The 9,632-nt window shown below is 38.1% G+C and overlaps 1 protein-coding gene across 1 annotated transcript in view; it reads left to right on the top strand.

Annotated features, from left to right (window-relative positions):
• Positions 1 to 3,217, top strand: part of LOC103715344 (uncharacterized protein At1g66480-like) — a 56,285-nt gene extending 53,068 nt beyond the window's left edge. Inside the window, exons 2-3 of the mRNA XM_039120728.1 lie at positions 15 to 575; positions 2,781 to 3,217. Of these exons, the coding sequence (XP_038976656.1) occupies positions 15 to 575; positions 2,781 to 2,825 (606 nt within the window). The 3' untranslated portion in view covers positions 2,826 to 3,217. The remainder of the gene's footprint in view (positions 1 to 14; positions 576 to 2,780) is intronic.
• Positions 3,218 to 9,632: the final 6,415 nt, after the last annotated feature.

A 9,632-nucleotide genomic window follows, 5' to 3' on the forward strand; every position in this document is an offset into this window, starting at 1 on the left:
CACGCAAAGCGAAGAGAGGAGATGGGAACAGCATAGGGGGCAAGAAGAGGACGGCTAAGGTGATGAAGATAGACGGGACTACGTTCCGTCCCAAGCCCCCGACCCAGGCCGGGGACGTTCTCCGGGATCACCCGGGATACACCCTTCTCGAGTCCGAGGAGGTCAAGCGGCTGGGCCTTCGGGCTCGGCCGCTCGAACCCGAGACTCCCCTCAAGCCGGGGAGGCTCTACTTCCTCGTAGAGCTTCCCTGTCGCCCGGACCTGCGCGTCCCTCGGCGCGCCTGGTCCGGGGCGCTCCATATGAGCGCCAAGGAGCGGCTGGAGAGCCTCGTGCTCTCCCGCCGCTCCGTCTCCGACCTCACTCCCACCAAGCCATCTTCGGTGGAGGCCGTTACCGACGGCATGGTCCGCCTCCGCGTGAGGCTGCCAAAGTCTCAGGTGGCAAAGCTCATGGAGGAGAGCAAGGATTGCGCTGAGGCTGCCGAGAAGATCATGGAGTTCTGCGTCTCTAAAGACAGCAACACGGCGAAGGCGGCGGCGGCTGTACCGCCGTCTGCGAAGACTCGGCGGAAGGAGGTATGGCTTTCTCTTCTTTTCTTTCTTTCCGTTCCTCTTTTTTTTTTTGCGCTTGCCGTTTGCATCATTCGGCTTGCTGCTGCCCATCTGGCGAGCTCGGTTTAACTCACTGGGTTGGCTATCGGAACTGAGTCATTGTCATTTGGGCGACTTTTAGTACAACGCTGAATAAAAACCATGGAACTTTAATAGAATAAGGAAGGCCTTGATTCTTTCTTGTTGGGGAAAATTTCTAGAATAACATTGGTAGAAAAAGTCTGTGCTTATTTTAGATCATGGAAGATGGTACCCCGAAGGACATTGGGTTTGCTGGTTCGGTTAGGAATAAGATTCATCTCCAATTCCTTCTGGGTTGCATACTTCAAAAAATGTCAGGAAAGGAGATCAGGAATGTGTTTTTTTTTTTTTTAATTATTTGGTTGCACAAAGGTAATTAAATTTGTAATAGGATAAATTGAGTCGTGTCCGAATTTAAAGCACAATAGCACCAGATTCCTGGAATTATTATTTTTCAAAGTAACTGAAGATCTGAAGGAGATCAGAATGATGTGGTTCAGTTACTGACGAGGCATAGCCCAAATTTTGTATACGACTTTGATACATTTAGCATTAAGAAACCCCACTCAACAACAGAATGCCATTTTAGCCTTGGCCAACCAGATGGTGTTTTCATGGATTAATTTACATACATAACACAAATCAGGCACACAATAACCATGCGGATATATTGGTGAATTTTTTGTGGTGAACAGTAGCTAGGGTACAGATTGTACTAACCAAGTCAGTTCATCTGAATTTGCCCAACAAAGTCAAGGTTTAAAGAATTTAAGGAGATAACTAAACTCATTATCAACCTGCAACCCCCTAAACAAACAGAGACCAACTTGCAAGACAATTTAATATTTCTGATACATTATTCATAATGGCAGTCCTCTTTGGACGCGTTCAGGTTCCTGGTTATAATATCCATTGGACTTCCCATCAATTGAGGGAGAATTGTGGTGTTCCTGAAAATTTCGGGGATTGCATAATTTATTGTTTTTTCCTTCCCTTCTGCCATTTTCTTACCCTGTCTCCTTTCTTTGGTTGAATCCAAGGCTTCAATGTTGTAAGCCCCCACCATAAATTTTACGGATAGGGTAGCTGGCCATCCCAACACCCCATTATATTTTATCTGTTCATTGCTTAAGAGATTGAATGTAGAACTTTTACTTGTACTTCATATGATTTATCCTTTATTACTGAGATACATAGACAATGTTTAATGTCGTATCGAAATGATGCTCAGTGGGGTGCCACACAACTGTTTTGATTAGATAGCCTTGATTTGGTATGCTTGACCATTGATGCTTTGATTTATAAGGAAATTTATCGAGGACATATATGAAATGAAGGACCCAATTCTGCTGATAAATCTTAGTCATATATACTTTCTCTGTCAACCAGTTTGATCTCTACTACGTGCCCTTTCTTTAACCTATAGGATCGTGAAATTAATTTGGTACTAGTCATCGATACATCAAGGATCCTTCACATGATCCTAGATATCCTCCGGCTTTCAAGGATTTAGAAGTCAACATGTTCTGGCTGATCAATATCTTTTTATTCTTCGCGACAAGTTGATCGAACTCCCACTTGATTCAGTTGACCTATTCGTGTACCATTTATTGTACAGATAGTAAACAATCATAACTTTTCCTGCTCTTATAGTCTTGTATTTTGGTCCAATTTCCACAATAAGGGCGACCGGAAAATGAAAGAACGATCGTAGCAATTCAGACAAACAGAAGTATCGTATTATGAGGGGACTTGATGATAATCTAGAATTTAATGATAAAGTTGGTAAGATGCTTGTTAGAGGATGATTTGTTTTAGCTACAAGATTCAAAGGAACTTTGTAGTCAATCAGATCAACCTCATGGATTGGTTCTACCATTCTCTCCTCTGATGGTTGACTTGCATATAGCTGACCTGAACAGGTCATCGTATTAATCTTTATAGCTGACTGGGTCTTTCTGAAAACACTTGTGATGAAGAAGTTTCAGGGATCAAAAACAATGTTGATTATAGAACGGACCATATAAAGTTCACATGGGTTGTTTATTTATAATTGAGAAATGGATTTTCTTGATTGTGATGCAATACTCAAATACCTATTCATTCTATGGAAGCTTTCCTTATTCTTGTTTTCCTTTGAACTTTCAGAAGCGAACCAGGTTTGTGGCCCTGCCGGATGAGATCATTACCTAATTTTCCATCCACGCGGTTGAAATTCTACAGCTTTTTGATGCTGGTCAATATTGGGAGCCAAGACCAAGGAGCAGCTGAATCATAGAATTCCTCCTCTTTTTTCCTCCAAGAATTGCGAGTTGAACATGAGAAGCTGTTCATGGCTTCCTATCCCCCCGGCAATTCTTTCTTATCTTTTTTTTTTCCTTTCTTTTTTTCTTTTTTTTTTTTGTGAAACGGGCAAATAGAATTGTTGATTGGAAAGGGGCTTGGAAGCTGGAATCCCGTGTGATAGGAGTCATGGTCTCGTTTCCATATGCCTGTTCAAGGGGTCTCGCTTTCCCTGCAATGTGTATAATATTGCCTTACCTTTTCCAAAATATATACTATATACTCTCAGGGATCTTTGGGAAGAAGCTAGCTTCATAGGATCTTCATATCTGATGTTAAAGTTGAGCATATTACCTTTTTCAAATGAAAACTTAAAAACTAACCTAGTTTCTTGCATAAATATGGACTGCAATCAATGAAGAAAAAGAACAGGTTTCACTGTTAACATAGCTGGCACCTTCTAATACCGTAGCTGTCCAGATTTATTTGAAGTTTCGGAGAAGGAAGTGGAAAAGATGGTGAAATCAATACTTTCGCGTGACTATAGATTTTCACCTCTGAAAGATTTTAGAAACAATGGTAATAATCCAGCTGTCTTTGAAAAAGTTTGATTAAGTTCGAACCCAAATGTAACTTGGCAATTTTCTTCATTAATAAAAGAGGCTTTCTCTAGCAAAAAATTCATTCATTTCAAATGCGCGTATATGAGAAACAATCCAACTAGAAATGGGATGTTCAGATGTAGGCAAAGAAACCGAACAAGATCAACTTCTGTATTCGAATTTCATAAGAGGATCCGATTTTAGAGTCGAGGTTAAAGAGTCAAGATGCAGAGTAATATTGGCCCACAGGCAATTGGGTCATCCTCAATTGGATACTGAAAGGGAACTCGTATCATGTGTGATGTATCACATGGGCAACTGAAAAGGACACACTAACGGGGCAAGGTATGAGGGGTTGCAAGGGAACAAAGTCTGCAATTATGACCTGCTTCTAGTCTGGAACGGGCCCAATAATAACCCCACTATAGTTCGAGTTAAAGTCCAAATCAACAAACATAATCTGTTATAAATATGGACAGGCTTGATCTTAACCGGAACCAACTTGGAACTAGTACACTATATCTTCACAACCCTACTAGAGTTGAAGTAACTAATTTTTATTTAGTAATAACTTTTACATATTCAGTCATCACCTTGCATGGCATTTTATGCATGCATGGTTGTCTCTTTTCCTTTTGAGCTAATAATTTATATTAATAAAGAAACTAACATGTTATGGAAAGATTGTTTTTATATAGTTTATATAGGTTTATTTTGTGGGTCTTCTCTAGATTACGTTGCTAGTTCTTTTATTGCATAATATGTTTGAGATCTTGTTGAACTGAGCCATGCATATTTCTTAATGATCTGTGCATGAGTTCTTGTTGCCCATGGCGTTCCAAACCAAATGAAAATGGTTCTGCCCAAACCGTATACAAACTATTTGATGCGCAGCTCATAGCCCCATGCTAAATTACTTTATTTTTCTCCCTTTTTTTTTTTTTATGTGTACTAGTAATGTGACTACATAGTAGATCTGGTCCACCTAATAAATTTTCTAGTTCTAACCTTGGTCATTCTTGGCATACCATCGTGGGTAAATTTTTTCGCAAGAGTTTCTAGAGTAAATGATTTAGAATTTGCTAGAGACGCCCAGAAGTTTCCAATAAAAAATAAATTTTCGACATATGTATCACCCTCAATAAGGTGAAAGAGATGCAAGAAACAATAAAAGCGAGAAACAAGAAAAAAAAAACTCAATGTTGGAAATATGAAATGATAAATTTATATTATATCCATAAAATTACAATAATATTTCATAATAATAAATGATTGGGAAAGGGCTTGGAAGCTGGAATCTCATGCGATAAGAGTCATGGTCTCCTTTCCATATGCCTGTTCAAGGAGTCTCGCTTTCCCTGCAATGTGTATAATATTGCCTTACCTTATTCAAAATATATACTATATACTCTCAGTGATCTTTTGGAAGAAGCTAGCTTCATGGGATCATCATATCTGATGTTAAAGTTGATCATATTAACCTTTTCAAATGTAAAGTTAAAAACTAACCTAGTTTCTTGCATAATATGTACTGCAATCAATGAGTGCCAATGGTGATGGGCAACAGCCAACAACTTTTATAATGTGTTGACAGAGTGAGTAGAAAGGAGGGTGACATCTAGCTCGGCGTCTAAATTGATCTTCCAATAATGTGCTCCCCACATAAACTCTTGTCACAGTGGAACTTTTATTGAAAGGAGAGGAGGGAAATAAAGAAAAAGAACAGGTTTCACTTTTAACATAACTGGCACCTTCTAATAGTGCCCCACAGGCACCAATTGGATGCTGAAAGAGAACTCGTATCATGTGTGATGTATACATGGGCAACTGAAAAGGACATACACTAAAAGCGCAAGGTATGTGGGGTTGCAAGGGAACAAAGACAGCAACTATGACCTGCTTCTAGTCTTGGAACAGGCCCAATAATAACTCACCATAGTTCGAGTTAAAAGTCAAAATCAAAAAACATAATCTGTTGTAAATACTTTTTTGTAGATGATGTAAATCAAGCTTCTCTCTTATAAACAAAAATCAGCGTCTTAATTCTAAATAAGAATATCAAGTTTGTTTGTCAAAATATCAACCACTCTTGATTAATTGATCTATCACAAAATTAGATCATAAACAACTCTAATCCACTCCCTAGTAGAATATTCATCAGAATCAATTGATAACCTCCTTTTCTTTCAATCAGATGGAGGGTTTGTCAAAATATCAACCACTCCTGATTAATCGATCTATCACAAAATAGATCATAAACAACTCTAATCCACTCCTAGTAGATATTCATCAAAAATCAATTGATAACTTCCTTTCTTTCAATCAGATGGAGGGTTATATTAATTGAAGAAGTTCAAACTTGAAATTTAGGAGAAAATAGGTCTACATCAAAATATTGCTGATCCAAGATCAAAAATTGATGATCCATTAATTCTAGTCTCAAGATGCTAAAATTTCTTAGCACGACATAAAATTAGGGAACCTAAGATAGTGCAGCACATCCAAAAAAATCAAAATATTGCCCTTTCATTTATCAAAGAAATCCTACTATACAAAGAAATAGATCAATGCTTTTGTTATTGAAACTTGCCAAATCATAAAGATAATACTTTCACTAACTTAGAAAAATAATTCAGACCATACACTTTTGTTGGGCAATCTGATTCAAACTATCAAAATTCTTTAAATTCACTAATAATTTTGATCAAAAAACTACTTTGTATTATGGACTAAAAAGATCCAAATTTTAATTTCCACATAAAGCCCAAAAAGGAATTATTGATTCTCATCCCCTAATTTACTCGAGCACATCCATCTTAACCCTCGAGTCAATTGATACATTCAAAACCCTTATATAGGCTAGTTACTATAATTCAAAATGAATTGAATCTTAATTTTCTTATTAACTCAACTAGATGATTCCAAGTCAAATTCTTACAAGTAAAAACAATCAAAAAAAAAAAAAATTCTCAATGCTCCACTAAGTTAGAAACCTTAAATCAATTGTTTTAAGTAAAATCGACTCAACCATCCCTCTAGAGTTTCCTTCATCAAGATCTTTAGCATTTGTTAAAAATGTTCTATAATAATCATATAAACCTCAAAAATTTTAATCTTTCACTTTAGAAGTCAGGTTCACTTATTTTAATATTATTAAAATATAATTAATTTTATCATTATTATAGAAACCAAACAAAGATAAAAAATTAAGGTACTATTGGGGACACGACTTCGTATCCAAATAGGATGAAGGAAGGGCAAGATGGGTCAGCGATGGTGCCCGACTTATCCAGTTGGTCCCAATAAAGTGAACGCAACTTATCAAGATTGGATATGATTTAAGTGACTCAATAAAAATCAAAGGTGAACGATTCTAGAGAGATTCTGTAAAGGCTGAGATAACGGGCCAACATCCCACCCGCGTATTGCGGCAGTTCAAAGCCTCCACCTTGGGGCCAACCTGGATCCAAGCAAAGGGAGACAGGAGCTTAAACCAAGATCCTTGAGCCTGCCTAGAGAGAGAAAGAAGGAGAGGAGAGAGAAATAACAAAGAAAAATAAAGAAGAACAAAGGAAGAGGACGAAGAGGAAGACGAAGAAGAATAAGGAGAGAGAGCCACAGCCAGGAGGACATTAGCCAGAAGACCAGTAACAAGGGAAGACTGGCGATCAGAGGCAGGGTGGTGGACAGACGGCGGCGGCGAGAATCAAAGGAAAAAAGCACGAAAAATAGGAGAAACGGTGCTTTTCCCCGTTTTTGGCCATTGGCTGCTCACTAACAGCCATGGCTCCATCGAGAAGAGTGGAGGATGGAAAGCTGGGGGACTCGACTAGCGGTCCGGCGTCAAGAGGCGGCAATGCCGTGGCCGGAGAAAGGAAGAAAAGGGCCAGAAAAACAATGGAAGTGGAACTCGACCGATTTTCGGCCGATTTACCGGCAGAATCCGATTGCAAAGGATCCTACCATAGAGTAAAAGAGAGGGGAAGAAGAATCAAAGCTTACCTCGAGCTCCGGTAAGCTCTCTGGCTTCAATTTCCAACGAGCACGGTGCTAGGAATCGATGAAGTAGAAGGAAGAAAGGGGAAGAATGAGGAAGGAAGAGGGAGAACTCTCAGTGGTGGAGCATCATGGAAGGGAAGGAAAACCTTAATATAGAACGAAGGCTAGGGTTTCCAAGCCTCCGGCGGTGTCCAAGGAGGAGGAGGAGGAGGACTCCAATATGTTCAACTAAGGGCATAACCTGCTTTTGGTTCGAAACAGGCCTTCGAGCCTCTGTTTTAGCGTCGGGTCGGGCCAACAATCTGGCCCAGTGATGCTGGGCCTCACATCTACCTTGATCCTTTAAATACAAAATAATTCCTCAATCTATAGTAACCTTAGCAGTCTAAACTTTCCTCTGCTCTGCCTTTGATTTTAAATTCCTATTTTCAGCACAGATTTGGACTTCTAAATTCACTTTCAATCTTAACTTGTAAAACTAGTCTTTGGTTACGACGGAAAGGCTTTGCCCACTTTCTAAGTTATTGCTTAAATAAGACTACCCTCATCAGAAGATTCTGGTTCAGAAGTTTTCAGCCTTGATAAGCAAGGTATTAGAACAGAGAATGGAGCTTTGAGCTTTCACATAAAATAACCGTAGTAATCGTCCAATGCAGAACTGAGAAATGTTAATGGATCATCATAGGATACATATGCAAAAAGGTCCAGTTAGCATGATAGGTGTTGCAACCCTTGTAAAAGCCTAATCATATGGAATATGGTCCTCAATGTCACGGGATAGAATACGTAATCATTTTCACTTTGTCAAATGAGAATAAAAGGGACTGCCAGCAATACCTAAATTATCTTTGTAAGAGGCATCATCCTTGGAAAAGATTCCACCTACTAAGTTTATCTCTAATGATACTGGATAGGACTTTCTGGTACTAGACATATAAACAATGGATCCCATCGGCTAACTTTTACCAAAACACACTAGTAACTAGCGAACAGCCAATTCCCATTGCATAGTCCAAAAAGCAAACTTCTACTCCATCTACAACTTCAGCATATATGTGAGTATGACATCAAAAAGGGGAGGAGAAAAGACCGAACAAAGAAATGGTTTTTTTACTCGCCCATAAATCCCAGTACTATTTTTTTATTAGTGCACCGATATCAGTGCCCAAGTATGATAGTGGGTAGCAACCATTACCGGTGTCACACCCTGAACCCAGAGCACAACAAACGTACACACCTATAGGCGGCCATAAAGGCATTCAATGCTGCAGATCATATCAAAGCAATACTAATTTATGAAAATTTATTTTGTTAGTAACTTAAACAAATAGTTCTTACAATAGTTTTAAAGTGTCATAAGCCAACATATACTAACTATTAACATAATCAAATTAATCACTCTAACTAATCCGACTAAAATGTCGTCAACTGAAGGTATCTTCAGAAAAATCTAACGCACTCCCCAGTCTCATGCGATCATGCATTTGGATATGAAAAATAGAAAAAATATGATGGTGAGCTACACTAGTTCAGTAAACAACATAATATCCCAGAGTGGGGTCAAAACATGCTAAATATTTAATTAAAACACAAAATATTGACTAGAAAATAAATGATCAATAAACATATTTTTCTTTTAAAATTTATTATCATTTTCATAAAACTTAATACTAGAATCCCATCAATAGGCTATGGCCACGTAACCTAGTAGCATGGGTTGCACAAAGTGCTAAAAGCTATTATTATTAACCACCGGTGGCAAAAGTGTTTAAATACCATTATTCTAATCATCGGTGGTGCGGTGTCGAAACCAGTTTCTCACATATTACAAGTTTTTTTTTTGCTAAACTCACATATTACAAGTTGACAAGGTGAACGAATAATCTCTATTGGCAGAGCCAGATCATAGCCATACTGAGATACATAAATACAAAAAAAATAATTTTTTTATAATTTATCCAGTCACATTTTTTTAGATTTTATAACATATAACATAATTTTTTTAAATAATTATTAACATGCCAGACCCATTTAACTAAGTACAAGAATATATTAAAATTTATTCAACTAGTGATTATTTTACCAGATAATTTGGAAAACACACTTTGAAGCATTA

This window comes from Phoenix dactylifera, unplaced genomic scaffold (genome assembly GCF_009389715.1).
Source record: "Phoenix dactylifera cultivar Barhee BC4 unplaced genomic scaffold, palm_55x_up_171113_PBpolish2nd_filt_p 000871F, whole genome shotgun sequence".
Lineage (NCBI taxonomy): Eukaryota > Viridiplantae > Streptophyta > Magnoliopsida > Arecales > Arecaceae > Phoenix > Phoenix dactylifera.